We start from the raw sequence: 24,480 nt of genomic DNA, 5'->3' as shown, positions 1-24,480 counted from the left end.
AAGCACACATGCTGAAGGATAACTGCATTTTGGCTCACATATTGGCTTGAGAAGTACAAACTAGGTCGGTTCGCATTAAAATGCAAACTGAACAAATTTCTCCCCCTTCCCTACTGGTGGCAAAGGTGTACGGAATTCACTCTCAATATTCAACTCTGCAGTTCCTGACACTTAGGCACCTGGCAATCTATAGAGCACCCGACATCAGTTCTCAGTTGATATTCTTTTGCATTCAAAACTTACAGAAACCAGAGTACAAAATACTAAGACCTCTTGTCAAGCGTAAAAGGAGCAGGCGTGCGGAATTTAGCACATCTTCCTTTAAGCACAGGCATAATAGTTTCCCAACCATCACTTGTATTTTAAAAGAGACACATCTCCAATTTTATATGCACACTAACTTCATGTTTGACAAGAGGTTAAAGTATTTAACATCTTAGGTATCTATACCCAGGCGCAAAGTGAGAATCAGGCCTCAGACATCTTGTACACATCAAGCATGCTTTAATCTGGGGAGGAAATAAAGGTATCTCCCCAAAAGCAAGGAGGCTGTGCAAACCAGGGCTATGAAATTACTAAAAAAAATCCCAGGTATATAGACCACGTAACTCACAATCATTCAGAGATGGTGTGTTTGCTTTGTTGAAGTTGAGACACAGTGGTAGGGCATGGTACAGTTGTAAATTTGTTGACTCTGGGCAGAAATCTGTACCTTTGCATGATGTAATGGCAATGCAGTATGGGAGTTTCCTTTGGTTTCCAAATTCTTGGCTGTCAGGTTGGGGATTATTTTCAGAGCACATTTTTAGACCCAGTCCTCTCCCCCTTACATGTAATAATTTCAAGAGTTTAGAGTTTCACTCTGATCCAGAGAATCCTTTCAGATAGCTCCAGTATACACATCGGAGGTTCTTAGCCTCCAATGGTTTCTTCATTCGCTTCAACCAAAGAAGCAACTCTGTGCAGACAAATGATTACAAACATGTACTTCCCTCCACTGAAGTGAATGGGAAATCCCATTTCATTGGACCTCCGTGAATACACTGGAGTTTGCAGAGGATTCCAGATTAGGTCATATATATTTTACATATGTACTCATGCACATACACAGTTACAGTCACTTGTTGGAATTTGGTGGCAAAACTACAGGAGTAGATTAAAACATGTTTTAGTAGCAATATTCCTCTCCAACCCCCACCTTTCTCCTTAAAATCTTGGCTCCGATCTTCTTCTCCTCTGACCTTGAGCTAATCTATGCTACTTAATTATGGTTCTTTAAAAGTCTACATGGCTCTCTAGATGACTTCCCCCCTCTCCCAATCTTTGGTCAACTGCCAATTGTCAAAATTATAGCTGGATGAATAAATGCAAATGAAATCCCTGCTTCACATATGCATGGCCCACATTTTTTTTAAAAAAGAGAGCTAAAAAAAATGCAATCATTTCTTTAAGGTCACCTACGGACTTAAATTATTGACTTGGGGGAGAATTCTAGATGACTCCTCTTATTGGAAGAGGCAAAAACAAAGTTATAAACTGGTTATTAAGAAGTGGGGAAAAAGAGTCCTGATGGAATAGTACTCAAGGCAGGTCCAAAAAGAGAAACAAAGAAGAAGAAGAAGAAGAAGAAGAAGAAGAAGAAGAAGAAGAAGAAGAAGAAGAAGAAGAAGAAGAAGAAGCAGCAGCAGCAGCAGCAGCACAAGAAGAGATGATGATGATGGAACAAAAATAATAGTGTATACCAAATCTGCCATGACATGAAGACCTATACTGTCCAGAGAAGATAGTATTGGATTCAAACTGGGAAACTTTGGCCCAAATTCCACTGCTTCCACAAACTCACAGGGGCCATTCTCTAACAGTATTATTAAGCACTTATGAAGTGCTAGAGGGAGCAATCCTATGGCAGCTAGACAGCGGCTAGACAGCCATAGGATATAGTGTTTTCCAGGAACCAATCTCAGAGCCTGTGCTCTGAGGTCCATTCCCAGAGAACCAACCTCCCCCCACTTCCGCGCTGCCTCAGAGGCAGCACGGAACAGCCCCATCCTCCGCGCTTGCAAGAGGAGTGCAGAGTGGCCGGAAAGGGACATGGCAGGGGTGTGCTGTGGTGGGGACAACGTAGCTGCCTGTACGACACAACCTATGTGTTGCACAGCAGCCTCCTTCCCTGCTCCATGCTCCCATGGCTAGACAGCTGCAATCGGAAAGAGCAGGGCAGGAGGAGCGCAGAGGGAACAATCCCCTCCATGCTTCTCCTGCTCTGCTTTGGATAGGCAGTCACCTCTGAGTTCGGAGGCGGCCGCCTATCTCGACAGGATTGTGCCCTAACTTGCATAGGGATGATGCAACAATAAATTGTAGTCTCAATTCATGGTCTCTAAAATGGGAACAACAGCACCCTAATTCACAGGTTCACTGGGGAATGCATATACAATAAACACTATAAAGGACTTTGCACACATATAACTGAGAAGTTGGATGGAAGCAGTAAAGAGAACTGAGACTACCGTCAAATTCAGAGGACAACCGCCAAATAACTGTATTGAACTAAACATTCAGCCAAATAATACATGCAGGCAGAGGGAAAATAGGAGAAGTTATCATTGTAACTGTAGTGTTCTGAAACCGTAGTTTTGTTCGAATCATGTGTAAACCTGAAATACGGCATTGACATCAGCCCTGTTCAGTCGTTCTGAAGAATGTGAATAGAGCAAACGTGTGCGGAGAGGGAGGGCTGCTGTGCCATCCTCCTCCTTCGTCATATGTGTTGCCTTCATGGAGCGTGACTTTCTAAAGAGGGGAGCCTCCTGTATCTGTGGCTGCTCTTGACACGCGCCAGAACACTGGAGAATTTAAGGCTGCAATTTTTACAACTAGGGTGTTTCCCCCTTGATTTAAAAACAACAACACATAATGTAATGGCTTACCTTTGGGGGGCTGGTAAATCATTTCACTGCGTGCCATGTGAATTGTGATCAGAGTCATCAGGACAGACACAAAGGGAATAAGAAAGCCAAGGTTTTTGGCCACCAACTGCTGGATGTACGAAATGCTGACAAAGACAACAGCTGAACTTAAATTTACCAGCCAATAAAACCTACAGGGAGAAATGCAGTGAATAGTCAGTTCTGGAGGGATATGAGGAACAACCATTATTCATTAGAAGAGGCCAGTTCATTTTAAAATGGAATTCATAGGGTAGCTTTGGACAGCCCAGTCCTGGACAGCCAGCCAAATGCATGGCTGCTCCTGAATTTGGTTGGTGGTGCTTCTGTTTCATGACCAAAAGGGGGGCAGTCTCTATACACATCTGGGGATGTATGTAGCTATCCAAGATAGGTAAAACTAGGTTGATAGATGTGGCCATTTTCTCTACATCTCTCCCTTCCTATTCTCTGGAGCCCACTTTTTTTGCATGGGGCGTAGCTGATCTGCATGCTGAAAACTACAGTGTGAATGCCAAAGTATAAACGTCCCACATGCAGTTCTAACAGAGTTCAGGTATCTGCCTATCCTGCCTGCTCATGTACCCTGCCCCTTGAGAAACTGGTTTAACTTTGCAACGAGCAAAGTCGGATGAAAAAGCAGATGGGAATAGACCAACCTGCTATGGCCCCCATGGTAGACACAAAGCACTGGCACTCAGCACTGGAACCACCTCCCATCCACTGGGAAACTCCATTCCCAATTGCCAAGTAAAAGCCCCCTTTTTCCCTGCAGAAGAATTTTAAGCACTCATGCCTTTTATTTGAGCAAGCCAGAAATATGAACTGACATCATGGTTACAAATTACAAGATTGGGATTAGTATTCTAAAACAGCAGGACCTGCAACAGAATGTTGTAGTGTAACCCAACTCCCTAAAAAACTTTTGCTGCTTGAGGCAAAACAGCCAAGCAGCCGCCCCACTTGTGGCCTCACTCACAGCACACCTACTGGTATGGACAGAACGTAGTGGGATGTGCACATAGCTAAAGCAGAAAACTCCTGATAGCATGGAAAGCTAATTGCAATTCTGCTTGTGGTTTACAGTGAAAGAGCAAGGATTGGGTAGAGGCATTTCTACATGAGGTTTTTATCCTGCACCTCTACCAGGGCTTCTGCTTCCAGTTTCTTTGCGAGATTAAGAGCCGCTCCTTTACATGAGCTTTTTTCTTGGCACTTTCCTTCTGTTTCATTATACAGCCCCTAGATGGGCACTGTGGTATAGCGGAATTGTGCAATTACACACTATAAATATAATGCCATTCAGAAAAATACTGCACTTTCCTTGATCTAACCCCCGCCCCCCTGCAATAATGGTTGCAAAGCACAGGGGACCCCTGGAGGATGACGATGTTGTGTAAAGGACCCACAAACTACCGTGAGTGCGCAATCACAAGCGCACAATAAAAGCCTCCTGTAGAAAGGCTCTAGCTCTAGGAGGTACCTGTCTGAAACCAGCCAGGCACACGACCACCCACCTTCACTATTAGAGGGAACAAATTGGAACTGAATAGGATGTCCACTTATGAATCGCCAAAAAAGAAGGAATGCTTCACTAAAAAAAGGGGACACCAACTTGCATACAATTTGCATATGCTATGTCATATGCATAGATGCACATTTAGAGATGATGATGGTTTAAATAGAAATACATGACTTGTCACCTTAGTAGGGAGCCTGTGGCCAGGTGACCTGTGTACCTGCTCAGTCTGCTGCTGTCTAGGCGCTAAGTATTGATGAGCAACTTTGAGGCCCCGACCTGCTCTCCCTTCTTACAGTTCTTCATCTTGAAAATTGGACTTGGATTGGACAGCCTTTCAAATAAATAACACCTTCAAAATAGAGGACAGCCTTTCAAATAGAGGACTGTCCTCTGTAAAAGAGGACACATGGCCACCCTAGAAAAATGTTCACCCTGTTAGAAGAATGCTCCTGTTCAGGGCTCCAGCCACCTTGGAACAGGAGCCTTGTACTGCTGTTCACACCTCTCGGGAGGGTTTCAGGAGGAGGGGGAAAGGAAAAAGAACCTCACCTGCTGTGCTCCATAGCACAAAGAGTTCAGGTTTGGAGCAGGTTCCCAGCCCAAACCTGATCCTTTTATAGTTATATGGCCAAGGTGAGGAGGGAGCATTCTGGAGAGTGGGAAAGGTATAGTTTTTCCTTCCCTTCCTCCTGAACTAGGGCTGTTGGAGAAATCCGATTCGGGGGTGGAGTTCAATGAGTTTTCCTAGGTTCAGCACCCTGGACTTTGTTTCTGAGCAATTTGCACAAATTGCTCAGAAATCTGTGTAAATTGCAGAACCTGCAAAAATACACAAAAAAAGTTCCCAGAGTTTGGGAAAAAGTCTGCAGCTCAGCTCTCAAACACAAATCAAGCCATACAGACCGCGGAACTCCACTGAGGGAAAAAAGAACCAGATTTCCCAGCAATGGACATCCCTACCTGAAATGACTCTATACAGCTCAAAGAAGTTGTGGTTTTTTAAAAACCTTGTGACATGCCCCCCGCAATCCTAATCTTCACCCCTCCAGGATGAAGCTGTTAGGACCTTAAGCAGACCAATTCACTCTTCACTCTCGCCTGCCCCATTTCTTATCCCCTCTCTCAACTGCTGCCTCAACATTCCATAAGTCCTGTAAGCTTCTGGGTCCTTGTCAAGCTGTCTGGTTTAGGCTTAGTTTAATTTACTTTAAATTGACAAACATACTTCTGTCCCTTGGAAGTTTCTCAAGTAGGTAGAAGTCACTACTTTATTTTTTGTGGGGGCTGTTTCAGTTCCAAACTGACTGGTGCTCAATCACCCAAGGGCGATGATGGGCTACAGTGTCAATTAATCAATTAAAAAGGTGCCCCAGATTTAAACTGAGGGAGCACATTTTTTTTTAAAAAAATGTTTAAACATAGAAGAGTTGCAAGTCGCAATTGCCACCTTTAGAAGAGTTATTCTATTCCACTTCTTCCACAAACAAAAAATGCCCCTAGCTTGGTACTTGCTGCGACACATCCATGCATCACCCAAGTAGAAAAAAAGCATGCTTATTTCCCTTCAAAATTATTATTTTATTCATATGGAACTGTATTTGGATTTAATCAGTTAAAATTCATACAATTCATCAACTAAGGGTACAATCCTATAGTCTCCATAGGGGACATCATAGGGGTCATAGGATGTTGCAGAAATGAAATCTCTCTCTGGCTGACTGTATGTTTCAAAGCCAGTTCAAGGTACTCGTCTTGACCTATAAAGCCCTACACGGCTTGGGACTGCAATACCTGATGGGGAGCCTTTCCCAGTATGAACCTACTGTGGTCAACATCTGAGGCTCTCCTCTGAGTGCCTCTTCCAAGGGAGAGGGTGTTTTCAGTGGTGGCCCCCCGGTTATGGAACACTCTCCCCAATGAGGTCTGCCTGGCACCAACACTGTCATCTTTAAGGTGCCAGGTAAAGACTTTCCTCTTCTCCCAGGCATTTGACAGCATATGATGGGGTGTTTCCGTTTCTTATCAGGTCCTGGTAGTTTTATTGTCAATTTTTAATTTGTTTGAAAACTGTTTTAAATTTCTGAGTGTTACAGGGTTTTTTTTTTAATTATGTTTTATCATGCTGTGAACTGGCCAGAGAGCTTTGGCTATTGGGTGGTACAGAAATCTAATAAATAAAATGAATATGGGTGGAGAAGGGGTTGCTCAATGAGAAGAAGAGTTGTGCCACTGGAGGCCTCCTTGTTCCAACTCCCTCCCCTCCCCCTGCTCCTCTGGAGCTCTGGAGGTGGATCGAGGGAGGCCTTAGATTTGCAGGATGCAACGCCCCTACATGCCCACCAAACAGGGAAAAAACTACAGCAGCCCTGAAGGTGAAGCAGTGAAACGGGCCCCTCCACCTCTCCCAGCACACACACATTCAGCCCTGGCTGGCATGGGCCCAGTGAGGCAGTACCTCCTTCACTAAGGTGGCCATTTATGCATTGCCAAAAAAGAAAAGAGGACAACAGTTTGCATATGCTAATTTATATGTATATTTGTGAATTTACAAATACTATCTCAGCATAGTGTGATCAGGTGATCTGTGTGCCTGCTCAGTCTGGGGTCCTGCTGCTAACTGAAGATGGGCAAATGTAAGGCCTCTGCCTGCTTGCTTTACTTCTGGTTCTTTATCTTTAAATTGGACTTGGACTGGACTGCCCTTCAATTAGAGGACTGTCCTTGGTAAGGTAGGACACCCGGCCGCCTTACCGCCACAGGATTGCTTTGCCTGATTTCTTTAATCAGGTTGACAGCCATAATTCTAAAGTGTTTTTAAAGGCCAGTAATTTAAGATCAAGAGCATTTAAGGACTCCAAAGGTCAGGGCAGAACCTTTATATCTCGGAGGCCCTGAGAGTGCAAGAATCCCCCAGTTGGTTTTAAACTCTGAACAAAATCATCTTTCATCTTGTTAGAGCAGAGAATGACAGTGGCAGAGCTGAAGCAGTACATCTGCACAGCATGCTGAGCAGAATACGGACAGCAGCCAAAGGAAAGAACAATGACAGATCCAATTTGAGTGAATTTAGTGCTGCTGAGAACCCTTTGGCGGCTGTCAAGGGTGCCAGCAAAATGTCTGAGTGCCAGGAAACCGAGCTTCCCATCCACCAAGGTCACCCTTGAAAGCCCTGAGAATTTCAACATTTTTCTTCTTCTTCTTCTAGCAGCCTGTTTCGGCTTCCCTTTAAAACATTTGTACTACAAGAAGCTGTGTGAGTTATCTGGCAATGTTTGGCCTTAAAGATTAGTAAGTCTGTCACAAAAAACAAGGGGAAAAAGTAACTGTTCTCCCTTGGCTCCAGAAATGAAGAGAACATAGCATACTCCATTTGTAAATAGCTGAGATTTTAGGGCAGAATAAGCCAGTACAAGAAACACAGGTGTGTCGCCAAAACCAGACTAGTTCCCTGCCCTGTCCCCTGTAATGTGAAATCATGAAATGCAGGATCCGATTTTATCATGCCATGTGCACCTCTTCCTCCCATAGCAGCCACTGGTGAAGAATGGTGAGAATCAATGTGATAATGTCACAGGTTATCTGAGAGACTGCCTTCTCCTGTATAGGCTGCCCCGGCCTGTACGTTCTGAGGGGGAGGGCTTGCTGACCATAGCGTGGCCTACTGAGGTTGATTTGGCTGTGGCATGGAGGAGGGCCTTTTCAATTGTGGCACACAACATGGGGGAAAGATCTCCCCATTGGGATCAGGCGGGCTCCTAGTGTGGACTGCTTCTGCCGACAACTGAAGACACGCTCGTTTGGCTAGGCGTTTCCCCATCTGCTAGCATTGTCAGGCACCCGGGGTCATTTTAATGAAATTGTATTGCTTTTATAATTGTTTTGTTTTAACAATTAGTTTTATTGTATTTTATCATGATTTTATTTTGTAAACCGCTTTGGGATTTATTTATTTATTAAAAAGAAAAGCAGTATAGAAATCTCAGAAAGAGAGAGACAGAGAGAAAGAACAGCCCTGCTGGATGGATCAGACCAAAGGTCTACCAAATCCAGCACCTTGTTTCCCCATAGCAGCCAGCCAGAGACCTATGGAAAAGCCACAAGCAGGCCACAAAAGCAATGTCCAAACCCTGAATGGTTTTCTATAGAACTGAGTTGAACAACAAGCATAGCTTGTTTACGTAGCTGCTTTTTCTGGGCAACGAAAGTTGCTAAGTATTTCACTGAAAAAAGAAACATGCTGGCCCTTCAAGTCAGTATCTATGATGGGAACACTGTGATGGGAACACAGTCAGTATCTGTGATGGGAACTACCTAAAAACACTGTAGTTCAATTACACAAAGGATCATTCTTTTTCTACAGCAACACTTCAGGCAGTTAAAAATTAATGTGAAGATAATGACATAGAGGTCAAAACCTGGAGTTTGCTTAGAGTGGATGGAATCCACAGTTCTCATTCCAGCAACAGTGACTCAGCTCTTTGTAAAAGGAGAGGAGGTGGTGGGGGAGAACACAGACAATTTAAGCATACTAGGAAAACAATGGGGGGGGGGTTCCCCTCCCCACAAGAAAGATGCTTGAAGATGGGAGTCAGAATTGTGGGTTCACTGAGTACACGACCTCAGTTTTAAATTGGGCTGCAGCCCAATTAAATACATTTTAAGTCCATCGATCATACAAGTTTTAGCTGATCATACAAGTTTCATGAATTGATGAAATTTGCATATGGGTAAAAAAATAATATTTCTGAAGCTTCTTTCTTAGAAGTTTGTGGATTGCAATCCATATGTGGATTGCAGAAGGCATCATGTTAGAAGAAGCATTCCCCAAAGGCATCATGTTAGAAGAAGCATTCCCCAAAGGCATCATGTTAGAAGAAGCATTCCCCAAAGGCATCATGTTAGAAGAAGCATTCCCCAAAGTGTGTGTGTCTGGGGGGGGGGGAGAAGGGGAAATCCAAGCATAGGGACATGCCTTATACTGAGTCAGACCGTTGGTCCATCTCACCCAGTACTGTTGGCGCTCAGCAGCTCTCCAGAGTTTCAGGCAGGATTCTTCCCTAGCCCTACTTTGGAGATGCTGGGTCATAGGATTGAGTGGAATTCCCCCTCAGAGGTCCTAGATGAAACTCCAGCCTCAGAAAGGGAGATCCAATCCCTGAGCCCCCCGCTGGCCTCTCCCAGCCACAATGGAGGTTTCTTTGGTGGTTCTCTGTATGACAGGGGTGGGCAACTGCGGGAGGTCCATGGACACTCCCCCCCTCAGACCACGCTGGGAGGGGGGGAATCAATGCCAATTCACTGCATAGCACTCAATCCAATCCCTGAGCCCCCTGCTGGCCTCTCCCAGCCACAATGGAAGTTTCTGTGGTGGTTCTCTGTATGACAGGGGTGGGCAACTGCAGGAGGTCCATGGACACCCCCCCTTCGGACCATGCTGGGAGGGGGGGGGATCAATGCCAGTTCACTGCATAGCACTCAATAGCACTAAAGAGGCTAAAATTAGCCTGCTATCAAGCAAAATGTGACCCTTTTAGCAGCGCCATCTTGTTCCTAAAAAAAAGTTCAAGGGGAAGCAGGAGCCCTATGTACTTCTGCTCTAGTAAGTCAGAACTCCAACCTCTTACAGTGGGGAAAAGAGGCATGTTCAGGAAGGGACCAGAGCCCTCCCCCAAACCTTCCGTCCTGCCGGCAAGAGCCCAGCAGGACTCTATAGATCAGAGGCTCTGAGATTGGAGCACTCCATTATATGTGCTCCTCACACTTAGGGTTGGGCTCTACAGGATAGAGTTAAATACTGAACACAGCTAAACCACAAACACATTCAGCTACCTGTTTTGCAGTGGTCCCGTTAGGCCCACCTCGCCACAAAATGTCTGGCTGTGGGCCTATATGTGGGAGCAACAGCAGATACCTGAACACCTCCCTTTTCCTTGGCGCCGTGAGTGTTAAGACAGCCAACTTTCTGGAATTAATGGTCAGCTTCAAGGCCTGCTTTGCCAGTAAGTTCTCTTTTCAAAGCATATAGATTATACACATTCTTGTGACCAACTAGTATCAAGTAAAGGAGGCATCACCTATAATTACACCTTACAATGACGCAGCCAAAGACTAAGCTTCATTCTGATAGATTTGGAATGAGTCATGCGCTCTTTTTTCTGACCAAATGCTGCTATAGAAATCAGGGTGTTGTTTTTATCACCTGCCTTTTCTGGTCTTGCCAAAGCCCCAAGCAATGCCCTGCTTGGATTACCCCAAGGATATATTTTATACCCCTTAATCTTTCCCTTTGTAATCAACACCAGAAAAAAATGTCACTTTGATTAAACAGAAACTCTGAATTACTAGGACTGCAGTACAATAAATTGTCCTGAGCAATGGTTCAGATTGGTGTTCAGCCTTAATTCTCTGGAGTCTTATTTAATCAAAATGATGTTGCTAATTAAGGATTAAAACCCAGAATTGAATTTTTAAAAAGGAAGACTTCTCTCTCTCATTCTCTCCTTTGGGTAGGTCAAGGAGGAAGAATTTGCTTCAAGAAACCAAACAATCTTTTCACCCTCAGTAAAGTTGCAATATTTAGGAATGTTCAAGTTTAATCTAAAAAGCAGATATATCAGCATAATTTGGGGTGGCGGGGAGAGAAAACATATTGAGAAAATTGGCCCCACAGGAACAGAGTTAATACATTTTCATTAACACTTTCATTACCAATATTAAAATATACTAAACTCCCATAAAGCATTTTGTTCTCTCAAGCTCCCCTGCCCCCATGCAAACACAGAATTAACGTCTTTGCTTTCCAGTGCTGAGACCAGATCACATGACCAATTTTGAGGCAGGAAAAAACAACCACAGAATTCGCCTTTTCTTCTACTTTTACATTGCAGGTCTTGCTGAAAACATTCCTACATGGTAAGGTTGCAAGTTGGTTACCACATGTACAGTTTTTCAGTGTTTTTCAGGATGTGGTAAAACCCACCTTACCAGATGACGGCTGAACAACTGTAGATACTAAAACATGGTACACAGATGGGGAGGTATTTGGGAAAGTTATTTTAATCGGAGCTAACTAAAATTATATGAGTTTTAATCAGAGTTACCTAAAATTATATGGACAGCCATTTACTATGGCTTCCCTAAGAAATCCTGTATGGAGCTATCCAGAGTTCATAAAGCATTGTAGCTAGACTCCGTTTACTGTCTAGGGACCCAGAAAAAAGCCAGAGTTAGACAATGTGATCATGTTTATTTATTTGTTACATTTCTATCCTGCCTTTTCTCCAAGGACCTCAAGGTAACGCATATGGTTCTCACCCTCCCCTTTCATCCTCACAACAACCTTGTGAGGTAGATTAGGCTGAGAGACTGGCTCAAAGTCGCCCAGACTTCCCCAAGTGGGGATTTGAACCTGGGTCTCCAGAGTCCTAGTTCAACACTCTAACTACTATACCACACTGGCTCTTTTCTATTCATATATTTCTGTTCTAATATGCTCCCTATTATGATGTATTTTCATAAGGGGATTCTCTACACCAGGGTTTTATCCTGCAGTTTTACCAAGGCTCCTGCTTCTGGATTCTTTGCAGAATTAAGATCAGCTCCTTTACACAGGCTGACACATGCTGGGTGTGTGTGTGTCTTTCTTTGCAAGTTCTGTATGTTTCATTATACAGCTACTAGATGGCACTGTGGTATAGTGCAATTGTAAAAGTTCACACAGCCATTAAAGAGCTTCAACACGCTCCTAGAGAAAATGCGGCACTTTCCCTGATCTTAGAAAAGCCGGGATAAAGGTCATAAAGCATAGAAGAGGCCCTAGAGGTTGATGATATTGTGTAAAGGACCCGCAAACTTCTGTGAGTGACCAGTCATGAGTACATGATAAAGCCTCATGTAGAGAAGGCCAAGATCTCATTGTTTAAATGTCAGAATTAGTGTTGTTAGCTCTTTTGCTAACATGTTTTCCCGTGACTTCTGGTTAGGCTTGCCAGGCAGAAGGTGGCCCTGAAGATCAGACTGTAAGCCTGGAAGAAGCTAGGAAGCCACAATGTTTATCCTAGATTTCCCAGAATGCCTAGCCATAAAGAGCCATTCTGAGGAAAGCAGCAGTAATGCCCTGGTGCATGCTGGGTACACGCTGAACCAGTCCTTCAAAACCATCACCACTCACCCAGATCTTCACTGAGCATGAAATAAATATACTGAATAGGAGTGACACAATATAACCACTACTTTTGGTACTATTCCTGCATTGAGCAGAGGGTTGGACTCGATAGTCTTGTAGGCCCCTTCCATAGAATCCTACTATTTTATGATTCTGTGATATGATTCTAATACCAAAAGTACACCTCTCCAGTTCTGATGTGGGCACTCACAGAGATCTGTGCCAAACTGGCTCTTAGTACTGCTCATATTTGTTCCAGCATCTCTTCCCCATCCGGGAATAGGAAAGGAGCTGGAAAGGGAAGGACTTGGAGGGGACAAATGACAGGAAGGCTAAGTTAAGCTTCCTCCACAGCTCTTGCTCAAAGCCCAAAGGATTCCATTTTAAAAACAACAACAGCCAAATCCACATAATACGCAGAAAGAAACACACAGCTGCATGCTATACCTAGTCTGTCTGGCAGAGCCTTTGTAATTGGCTAGGACAGGTTTTGAAATCCAAGATCTGTGTAGGCATTGTTTAGATTCACTCACCGGGGAGTAAGTCCCATCGAGCTAAGTTGAGCTAACTTCCGAGTAGACCTGTAGAGGACTGCACTATTAAAGACCTGCTTCGACTTTAAAAGCTTCCGCCTTAAAGGAGCAAGGAAAGAGGACAGAGAGAAAGGGAAGGCGACAAAAGGGCTTGCAGAGAGAAAACAGTAACTGTGATTTGCTACACCAGTGGATTGTAATGAATTACCCATGTCCTTTCCGCATGCTTTTTGCTTTTTAACAAACAAACAAAAAGCACCGAAGCAATCAGCTGAGGACCTAGAATCGTACTCTTAATGTTCAATGCATGTTTAGGCAGAAAAAAGTCCTGCGACTCCCAGCATTCCCCAGCCAGCTGGGAGTTGTAGGACTTTTTTCTGCCTAAACATGCATGGGATTGAGCCCTTAGGATCACAGGAAGCTGCCTTACCCTGAATGAGACCACTGGCCTATTTAGCTCAGTACTGTCGACACTGACTGGCAGCAGCTCTCCAAGGTTTCCAGGCAGGAGTTTTTCTAGCCCTACCTGGAGTAGGCAAAGCCTCCAGCTTTGCTCTTTCTCTTCCTTCTACCACTTTGCCTTGCTATTTCCTCCTCCCCTCCAGCCTCTAGCTCCCTTAGCTCACTTTCGACTAGCCTCACTGCAGTCATTATGCGACAAGCCACATCTTTTGCGGGAGCCATTTTGTAATGATGCCCACAGCAGTTTCTCAAATTCTCAAATAGTCTCACAGGTCCAAAGAAGGTTGGGGATGTCTGAATACGACCAAAGTTTCTCTAGGGGTAATATTGTGTTTTCAACTGTTGAGATCTCCCCAAAATGACACCCACCCACCCAGAGTTATTCTCCCACTGCAACGTTGTGGAGCAGCACTAACCAGTTGAAAAATGACAGAAGCTCCTTTTGTCCGTGTTCATCAAGATTGTATATGCTTAAGGGACACACTATGGCTCTTATTCCTCCTGAGCCCAGGCAGGTGGCAAACAGTCCTACATAAAAGAGAGCCTTCTGCTCCCTTTTAGCCAAGGTGTGAAGGACGTAGCGTTTATCTATGAAAAAGTCTTCAAAGGGGAAGGCAACGACAGGTAACAGGGCTGTACCTGCAACAAGAAGATGAGACAATAGCAGGATAAAAATGTAATAAAGAAAATATATCCTCGGAAGAACCTGCGAATCTGCTGAGTCTTTGCCTGTTGCCACCAGCATCCATTGCAGGACTACCAGTTACCGGCCATGTCACGTCCATGGCAGGTGATGCAAAAGTGGTGCCTTTGGTTATTGCAAAGCATCCAGTGTATTAAATTCCTGAAACTTCATTTTGGTACAGAAGCACCAAGCACAATTTGGAAAGCCATCTGAGCACACCCTACATTTTAAATGTCTGTCAAAGAAAATAACCACCCCAAGCCAAGTAGTAGTAGTACGAGATACCTACCTATAAAATGCAGGAATGCGCAAATATACACCAATCTGATCCGCCCCACCGGACATTCCGCAAGCCAGCCCATGAGAATGGGCGTCACCATACAGGCACCCACAAAACACAGATTGATCACGGCTGCCTGGTAATTGTGATAGCCAAGCTTGACGGTGCAGAAAAGGATCATATTGCAGACAATGCCATAGAAAGCGAACTTCTCACAGAGGTCCACCAGCAATAAGCAAATCGTCACCTGGAGTTCTTTCTTAAACTTTGAGCCAGCTTGGTTGGGTGTAGATTTTCTTCTCTCCTCCTTGGAGATGTGGTTTAGAAGTTGCTCTTCTTGAATGAGTCTTACATCTAAGAGAGGCATTGCTTGGTGTTGCTGGACAATACTAGTTTGGAGCAATACAAGTTGTGTGTGTGTGCACTTCAGTTACCCCTTTCTGTAATTAACACACAAGTAAGACCTTTGCGTTAAATTCCACACCTTGCCACAACAGCTCTCAGAACGTCTCTTATTTTCATGTTTTGAAATCCAAGACATCGATATTAACTTATTTGAGTGCACAACTTTTGCGGAAACCAATCTATTTTATTAGCTTGTTATGTGGCAAAAACAATCTTGCCCACCCTCCTCTGCCCACCCTCAAACAATTGCCTATTAAAAATATGTGAATCCAATACAATGTGCAGCAAACTTTATCTGCCTGTTACAGATAAAGGTTTAAATACTGAGGACGGCTAAAGCACCTCAGCAAAATTCAAATATTAGGATCGAGAAAATAATGTGGGGCTAATATTCCGATACTTTAATTAAGCAACCACGAATGAAACTGGAAGCAAAGAGATAAAGACACGAAGGATACATGTTAGCAGATGAACAATAGCTTATCGTCATTACATTTCTTGTTATTTTTTTGAGTTAAATTCAGATAAGAAAGTTAATTAGAAAAAAGGAGTATATGCCACTAGATTTAAGTGTAATAAATAGTATCTCCATCAACACCCCTCCCGCCAAATAACTGCAATGTGCTAATGAAAAGTGGCGGAGGAGGTTTTGAGGAAAATCGTCACGGAGGTCTCCAAGCAAAAACTATTTCTCTGTTGCAAGTATGCTCTAGTCTCAACCATTTGCTGGGATTCAGAAGAGAGAAAACACATTTTTGGTGGGTTTAACTGGAAGCAATGCTTGGTGTGAGTCAAAGATACAAGCAGAGAAAAATTTCTTGCACATTAAACTGGTACTGGCATTATTAGACCCACTACATCAAGGCCCATTTAGCTCCACCTCTTCCATCTTTGGCCATGCCTCCTCTTTAAAGAAACTGATATGAAGCAGTGTGCGTGTATGTACTTTGCCTCTGAGCTTGTACGAAGTATCTTTCCCTCCTTACTAAGCAACTGTTGCCTGTCCCAACATATTTAGAATTAAGTAGCAAGGCCTCCTTCCAGGCCACAACCTCCACAGCACCTCTTGTTTTAAAAAAATAAGCATGGCCCCATCATCCCATGACATAATATTGGCCAGGGCATAATGAAGAGAAGTCTATTCCATGTTTTTCTAGTAGTTCTAACATACAAGTATCAGGTTTTATGTAGGGCTCAGTCTCTCTCCCTCTCTTCACAAACTAGACCTGCTCAGACAGCCATGGTGGGTGGGGTGGGGCCAAGAGAGATTCTGGTAGGCCTCACTCTTAAGCCTTTGTTCATATTAAAATTCATTTTAATGACCTTTGACATCATCACTTGTCTCTGCTTTCCTGGGTCCCTGAAAAAAACACACACCTTTCTATTCCTTAGTGCATCTGAGACTGCAAAGTATAAGATTCTTCCAGAAACCCAGAAAAACTGCTGGGTTTTTCATAAAATTCTGAAGATGTTTTTATTTCAGTCTGTGCTTGCCTAATCTGCTTAGTGCCACTTCTAGTTTTAACTTAATGATGTTAAACGTCATTCACTTATTACATTTCTATACTGCCCAATAGCCAAAGCTCTCTGGGTGGTTCACAGCATGATTAAACACAATAAAAAAAACCCTTTAACATCCAGAAATTTAAAACAGTTTTAAAACAAATTAAAAACAATTGACAATAAAACTACCAGGACCTGATAAGAAATGAAAACAACACATCATATGCTGTCAAATGCATGGGAGAAGAGGAAAGTCTTGACCTGGGACCAAAAAGATGACAATGTTGATGCCAGGTGGACCTCACTGGGGAGAGTGTTCCAAAATTGGAGGGCCACCACTGAAAATGCCTTCTCCCTTGCTGCTCCCCTCCAAACCCCTCTTGGAGGAGGCACTCAGAGGAGAGCCTCAGATGCTGACCATAGTGTATGGGTAGGTTCCTACTGGGAAAGGCACCTCATCAGGTATGCCATGTAAGGTTTTACAGGTCAATAGCAGCACCTCGAATTGGGTTTGAAACATACAGGTAGCCAGTGCAATCAGGCCAGAATCAGTGTTAAATTTTCAGACCTTCTGATCCCCGTTATCAACCTGGCAGCCACGTTTTGTATAGCTTCCTAATGCAACCATCTTCAAGGGGAGCCCAGATAGAGTGCATTGCAGTAATCTAACTTGGAGGTTACCAGAGCAGAGACAACTTCATGGTTGACATTATAATTGTTGTGAGGGAAGTATTCCACGAAAGGCAGGTTAGAAATTCTTTGAATGAAAAAACCTAAACAGACGTAAATGAATACAAATACCTTCGCTTAAAAACAAATAAAAGAGCTTGCATGGATAATGCAAGTAGTACTAGTAATACAGCCTTGACTTTATTTAAGACTGGGCTTTGACCGTCATTAGAATTTCCAACAATGGCCTCAAAATCGCTGTGGGGCATTACGGGAAATTAAAATGGGGGCTCCGAACTAGCTGGTACTCATCACAGCTTCTGCCCAATGCCAGGTAATCTGGGGGCCCATTGAAGAGTACTATGCCAAGGGCTCCCTCAAACCTCATTGCCTAATCCCAAATGAGTGCAGGATGGCTGAAATGGCTGCCTTGTGAGTGAAAGAAGGACCCCTTGCAGATGCTCAAGAGCAACCTTGTTCAGAGGTTCTTCTCACATATTCCAGGGCAGAGCACTGGTATTTAAAACAGATCCCAGAACAGAATTCTGGCTCACAATAAACCCTAGCCTACTCTCTCATAATTCTGACTCTAAAGGACCACTTTCATCTGGAAAAGACCCTGATGCTGGGAAAGACTGAAGGCAAAAGGAGAAGGGGACGGCAGAGGTTGAGATGGCTAGATAGCATCACCGATGCAATGAATATGAACTTGAGCACACTCCGGGAGAGAGCGCAGGACAGGAAGGCCTGGCGTGCTATGGTCCATGGGGTCACGAAGAGTCAGACACGACTGAACGACTGAACAACAACAACAACAAAATCCAAAGAGGCACAGGAACCGAGGGCTTTGCAAAGCCAAGAAAGGAAAGAGGGGCATCTTTAAACAGTAATAAACAATGCAAAATGTCCCTCACAGCTTGCCTCCACTCTCCAGTGCTCAAATTATAGGAGGAACGGTGAGGGGGCTCTTAAGAAAATCTACAAGGCCCATTCTCGGGTTTCCTGCTGTAGCTGTCCAAAAACAACAGCTGAGGAGACTCACTAAAAAAAGGTCCGTCCGTCCCCCACCCCACCCCAGAACTGTCATTCACCTCTCATCCCAAGGAATTTTCTTCTATACATTTAATAATAAGTACTATTTCCCTGAAGAGAACTCAGCCTTCAGAAACCATGATGGTGTTAGCCCATATCTAATAAGAAAAGAAATAAGACAGTAAGAATCCTTGAATATTTTTGGGAAAACAGAGTCTGAGGCAGATATTTTGTTGGAATGGAAGCAAGGTTCTCATCCTGCTTCTGGAAATTTGTAGGACTGGATACTCTAATGGTAGGTACAGGCCGCAAATATGGTCTTACCTGTCTTCTGTTGTCAGCTTCTGACAACTGGAGACTTCAAAGCTGAAATGCTTCCTGGGAGAGACTCAGCCCTGCAGTGACTTATGTCCCAACAAAGGGAAGATTTAGGGGGAAATCCTTTGCACGCTTATTTGAGAGTGAACCCCATTGCACACAGTGGGACTTACTTCCAAGTAAACATGCAAAGGTCAGATCATTGTGACCAAACACACAGCATGGGACCTGAATGTCAGAGAGCTGTTCCAAACAATCTCCAAAATTTGCATTCCACATTTACAGGCCCGTTTCCTATGGGGTTTACTCAGAAGCAAATCCCACATAATTCAGATCAGGTTTACTCTTAGGTAGTGCGCATAGGATTGGAGTCTAAGGCTGCAATAGCATGCTTATTCATTGTTGTTGTTGTTGTTGTTGTTAAAGGTGGGACTTAACCATTTGAAAAAGGTGGGACTTAACTTCCAAATAAAAATCGAATAGAATTGGGCTGTAAGCACTCTGCACATATTTGCATTATTTATTGTGCTTTCAAGAAGAAGGATTTCAGCTGTTTTGCAATGTTCTTGGAAGATCTATGCAAACTGAAAGGGGAAAGTTAGGTATACCTGAGCTGGAAGGACAGGAGATAGGAACCATGCAGGGAGAGATATGCACTAAAGCCTTCCCCTTTGATTTTGAAAAGTCTTGGTCTCTTTGGCAACTTTGATCTCACTGAGAGGGCGCCCAAATGCTTTTGCATTTTCTTTGCAGCCATAAGGCCTAGAAACTTGAAGAGAAAGAAAGAAAGGCTGAGAGAGTCTCAACATGCCAGCTTCATAACACATATATACCGATGGGCAAAAGCCCATTGGCGTGATTTGTTTTTTATTTTTTATTTTATTTTATTATTACATTTATATCCTGTCTTTTCTTCCTCTTGAAGGAACTCAAGGTAGCTTACTTGATCCTCCTCCTCTCCATTGTATCCTCCGAACAACCCTGTGAGGTAGGTTAAGGTGAGAGTCAGTGACAGGCCCAAAGTCACCCCATGAATTTCATGGCTGAGTGGCAACTAGAACTCAGATCTCCTGGGCCCCAGCCAACACTCTAACCACTACACCACACTGGCTCTCTTTTTGCGATCTTCGAATCTTTTTTGAGCACTTGCAAGGAAAGACTGCAAAAAAGCAGTGGATTAGCTCTGGAATACAGCTGTTTCTAGGGAGGGGAAGCTCTGACTGGCACCTGGTAAGTTTGGGAGAAAGGAATGGAAGGCTGTGGGGGTAAATCAAATATGACCCCAGGTTCTGATTTAGAAGTATGTGGGCTTGCTGAATTTGGCGACAAGCCATTCGAAATTTCACCAATTCAGACTTTGGCCCCATCACTCACTAGATGCAACCCCCACTTTCAAAACAAACTTTTAAAAAAGAAGATTATAAACAGACTTTAAACATATTTACTCAGAACCAAATCCCACTAGGTTTAAAGATACTTACTTCCTAGTCAGTGTGTTTAGGACTGCAGTCTCAGAACGATTCTCCCCCAGTGACTTCACACAATGCAGCTTTCTAGCTGAGGTTGAATTCCCAGGTTCCCCCACCCTGGCCTTGAATACACAAGCTGTTTTGAGCAGGACTGGAGAGCAGAAGGGACTGGAGCAGGCAGGCAGAATAAATACTTTCTGCAAATTGATTGTTATTCATGTTTGCTCGGAAGTAAGTCCCACTGAGTTCAATAGGGTTACTCCCAAGTAAATGTGCATATTCAGCTTCAGTGCTCCATACATTTGGAGGCTATGTACACCAATCATAATTTCCAGTAGCAGCTTCCATAGTAAATCTTGTCTATCAGCCAAAACCATACAGTAAAATATTCCTTCCCATCAAGCACTTGTAGGCACACAGCTGCTGTGTGTGTGTGGGCTCCTGTGACTTTAACACCTACCTGACCTACAGCCACTGAAAGAATTCTCCATGTCAGGCAACTATTAAAGGAGGCACACAAAAAGCACAGATAGTTGTGTTGGTCTGTGGAATGAAAAATAAAACCTACAGTAGGACAGTGCCTTGATTAGGACCAACTAAAATGTCACTAAATAGTGAGCAAGCTTTTGAATTCTTCAGAACTCTTAATACAGCTGGATGAAAAGTTCTGAAGAACTCGAAAGCTTGCTCCCTTTTTTGTGCCACTTTGGTTGGTTCTAAAAACGGCATTGGTCTACTCTAGGGTTTGTTAAAAGGCACAGAAACCATGGAAGAATAAAAGCTGGCAATTCCATCTGGGCATGACATGACAAATTGTGAAACTGGACTTCGGGTTTTTGCCAGGCTTGAATGTTAGGAGAGGTTGCCATGCTAATGGTCTTCAGTAGCAAAAACTCCAAGCAAGACATTTTAAGCCACCCTTCCCCAACCAAGTGCCCTCCAGATGGGTTGGACTGCAACTCCCATCATTTCTGGGGTGGAGGAATGATGGGAATTGCAGTCTAACCCATCTGGAGGGCACCATGTTGGGGAAGGCTGTTTTAGGCAGTTTGATTTGGTGGGTTTCTCCACAACAACGGAAGGAGATGGCAGGAGAAACCTATTGTGGCTTATCCAAATTTTTCAAGGAGCCATCTTTGCTCTGCACAGGGCTCCATGAGCAAGTGTATCACACCAGTAAAAGTCACTTCACAGAACATACTTCCTGGAATGGGGGCGGCGGGGGGGGGGGAGGGTTGGAGTAAATATCATCTGACAGGCAAGGGCTACTCAACCAATAAGAGAGGCTCCCCCCCCAGGCTCTCCTCCCCCCCTTCACCTTTGATAACATCTCAGGAGGTTTGCTCCTGTGTTATTACATAAATCACTCTCCTTCTCTCTCTCTCTCTCTCTCTCTCTCTCTCTCTCTCTCTGTCTCCTCCCCCCACCCAGCATTATTTACTCTGTTAAAGAACAGTCACTAAAAGAACACAGTTTGTTCCTTCCCCTGAAACTGCCAATCCTGGGAACAACCCCCCCCCCCCCGTGTAATTTACTCTGTTAAAGAACAGTCACTAAAAGAACACAGTTTGTTCCTTCCCCTGAAACTGACAATCCTGGGAACAATCTCCTTCTCCCCCCCCCCCCCGTGTAATTTACTCTGTTAAAGAACAGTCACTAAAAGAACACAGTTTGTTCCTTCCCCTGAAACTGACAATCCTGGGAACAATCTCCTTCTCCCCCCCCCCCCCTGTAATTTACTCTGTTAAAGAACAGTCACTAAAAGAACACAGTTTGTTCCTTCCCCTGAAACTGACAATCCTGGGAACAATCTCCTTCTCCCCCCCCCCCGTGTAATTTACTCTGTTAAAGAACAGTCACTAAAAGAACACAATGTTCTTTTTGCTGATCAGCCAGCGATGCGATCAAAGCTTCAAAGCTTTGACACTAAGGCTCCTAAGGGAGCAATCCTATGAGGATTGACAGTCTCCTCCGAGACCAGGGGCGACAGCCTATCGGGTGCAGGGCAGGAGGAGTGGTGAGAAGCGGATCTCCTCCCCACTCCCGCCACCCTGCTTTTGTGACTAGACAGCTGATTTCGGTTGTCTAGCTGCAGGACCTTGAATGGTGGGAAAGGGTGGCCAGATGACACTTCTGACCTCCCCGCCCCAGCCCACCCCTGGGAACACCCCGTTTCCCCTGCTCCACGCTGCTTTTCCGAGCGCGGAGTGGGAGCCGATCTGCACTGCCTACAAGGTGGCGCGGGAGGGGGTGGAGGTCAGTTCTCTGGGAACCGACCTCGGAGCATGGGCTCTGCGCTCGGTTCCCAGGAACCGACCTACCCTATGGCCGTCTAGCTGCTGACTAGCGGCCATAGGATTGCGCTCTAAATGTGTTATTTTGATTCATGGGGATCTTGTAACTCTGAGATTGTGCATTTCAGGGACAAGCCTCACTGACTACAATGGGAGTTTGTTCTGAGTAGGCACTAATTGGTTTGTGCAGGGACAGGAAACACACAGGAAACACCCCTTGACCGGGGTCATGGTGAAAGGCACACCCCTGGGCAGGGCTAACATACCCAAGGAAAATGTGGGGGTTGGGGCACACAGGAACTATACTGAGGAGAACCCGACCTAAGGAAACGAATCGGACTTCTAGCAGTCTCAGGAAATCTGGTTTTGCCCAATAAGCTCCAGGATGGCTGCTGGTTGGCCACGACGTCATGTATCCCTAACGACCTCCAAACGCACCCCGCTCAGAGTAAATCGGTCATGGAGACACCCCAAGAATACGTGAAATCCAGGTTTACCTGCTCAGCCACGAAGCTAACTCGTCTCTTGGCCTAACCTATTTACCAGGGCTGTTTGTTACAACTGGAACAGGGAAGACTGCCATCCCATTGGAATGGAAATAAGTTCCATTGAAACGAGATGTACTTCCAGATAAATAGACATCCAATCAGGGATGGAGTTTTCCCTCTAGCTATCTTTGAGGGAGGGGAAGGATGCAAAGGCGACATGTTAAAAACCAAATTAATAAACCCCCAAGCTTCTCTTTATTTTTGGCTATATGGACAATACATAATCGTTGTGGTGTGTTTTTTAAAAAAAATAAAAAGGATGCTATTCGTTCTTATTTACCCATAACCAATCTTCGGGCACAATTCACAGGGGAAGGTCTATAGCTCAGCGTAAGAGCACTTGTATCCAGAAGGTGCCAGGTTCAATTCCTGGCATCTCCAGGTAGGGCTAGGAAAGATACCTGTCTAAAGCCTGGAGAGCCACTGCCAGTCAGTGTCAACAGTACAGGGCTAGATGGACCAATGGTCTGAGTATAAGACAGCTCCCTATGTTCCTAACCATGGTTAAATGATTGGGAGTGGGCTGTGGGATAGTGTGTTACTTCCTTCATGAATCTCTCTTGCATGTAAATTTCCCCCTTCTCCTGAAGGCTTTAACCATGGCTAAGGGTTTATGTCTGAACCAGCCTTAGCTGTGGTTAACACCCAGGGTTCCCATCTTAACCAGTGTTTGCAAGCTTGCTTAAAGCCCAGGTTTCAACTTCTGCTTAAATCCTTGTTAGGGGGTAACCACAATCTCAATCCTACAAGCCACAAACTGAATGGAGCCTTCTACATCTTGCCCTTTTGGGGTCTTTCTGTCTCGGGATGTTCTTATGTTCTATAGATCTGCTGTTCTGTGCTCCACTGGCTGGCTCACTCACTCACTCCTTTTTTTGGGGGGGGGGGGTCATCCCAATGCAAATTCCTCTTTTTAGAGGAGGGATTTTCCTCAGGAGGGGAGGGGAGGGTTAAAATCTTCTTCCATAATTGCTGTGATCCCATTCATTATTAGCCCCCGCCTAACCCAGCTGATGCAATTTCATTTTTTTAAAAAACTCTGGAGGTTAAATGCAAAGATGCATTTCACATCACACCTTACACAACTTCAGCCTAAGCACACACACACACTGGCATATCTGATCTCATATAATATGGCCTAGAGGCCATGCTATCACCTGCCCGTGATGGTGCAACTGGCGAGAGCAATACTGACAGTTCCTGGCCAGGAGCTGAACTGAATGGTGTTGTAAGTGTCAAAAGGATTTATGTTCTAGTGGGCCTCTGTGGAAATGCTGAGTGTTTGGGTGGAGGTATTTCAGGTTTATGTGATAATGGTGGCAGAGGGTGGCAAGGGGGAGAAAGGAGGTCTATGGGGCATGCATGGGCAGAGAGTAAAGTGATGGATGTGTGGGTGGCACTATTGTGGGTGGGTCTAGTTCCACAACCTGGTGCCTTCCACAAGAGTTGGACCACAATTCCCTTTCTCCCCAACCAGCATGGCCATTGGCTGGGGATGATGGGCATTATAGTTGAATACCTCTGGAGGCTGTTAGGCTGGAGAAGGCTGGTCTAGGGGTAGGATAAGGCAAATGAGTTTGAGATGCTCTTCCCTCCCAATACCCCCACTTCTATGAGATTTCATTGGGCCTTCAATAGATATTAAATG

General features: G+C 44.5%; 1 protein-coding gene across 2 annotated transcripts in view; it reads right to left on the bottom strand.

Moving 5' to 3' along the window:
• Positions 1 to 20,068, bottom strand: part of SLC15A5 (solute carrier family 15 member 5) — a 55,125-nt gene extending 35,057 nt beyond the window's left edge. The window contains exons 1-6 of one of the 2 annotated variants that reach the window (XM_084809221.1): positions 20,003 to 20,068; positions 19,416 to 19,502; positions 19,130 to 19,290; positions 14,604 to 15,034; positions 14,046 to 14,268; positions 2,931 to 3,100 (exon numbers count right to left, since the gene is read on the bottom strand). In XM_084809221.1, the coding sequence (XP_084665347.1) occupies positions 2,931 to 3,100; positions 14,046 to 14,268; positions 14,604 to 14,961 (751 nt within the window). In that variant the 5' untranslated portion in view covers positions 14,962 to 15,034; positions 19,130 to 19,290; positions 19,416 to 19,502; positions 20,003 to 20,068. The remainder of the gene's footprint in view (positions 1 to 2,930; positions 3,101 to 14,045; positions 14,269 to 14,603; positions 15,035 to 19,129; positions 19,291 to 19,415; positions 19,503 to 20,002) is intronic. The other variant, XM_084809220.1, reaches the window with a different exon arrangement.
• Between the last annotated feature and the right edge of the window lie 4,412 nt (positions 20,069 to 24,480).

The sequence above is a fragment of the Heloderma suspectum genome, chromosome 7, assembly GCF_057233095.1.
Source record: "Heloderma suspectum isolate Gila_16-S chromosome 7, 16-S_ref, whole genome shotgun sequence".
NCBI classification, from domain to species: Eukaryota; Metazoa; Chordata; class Lepidosauria; order Squamata; family Helodermatidae; genus Heloderma; species Heloderma suspectum.
This window is presented reverse-complemented; position numbering and strand designations above follow the sequence as displayed.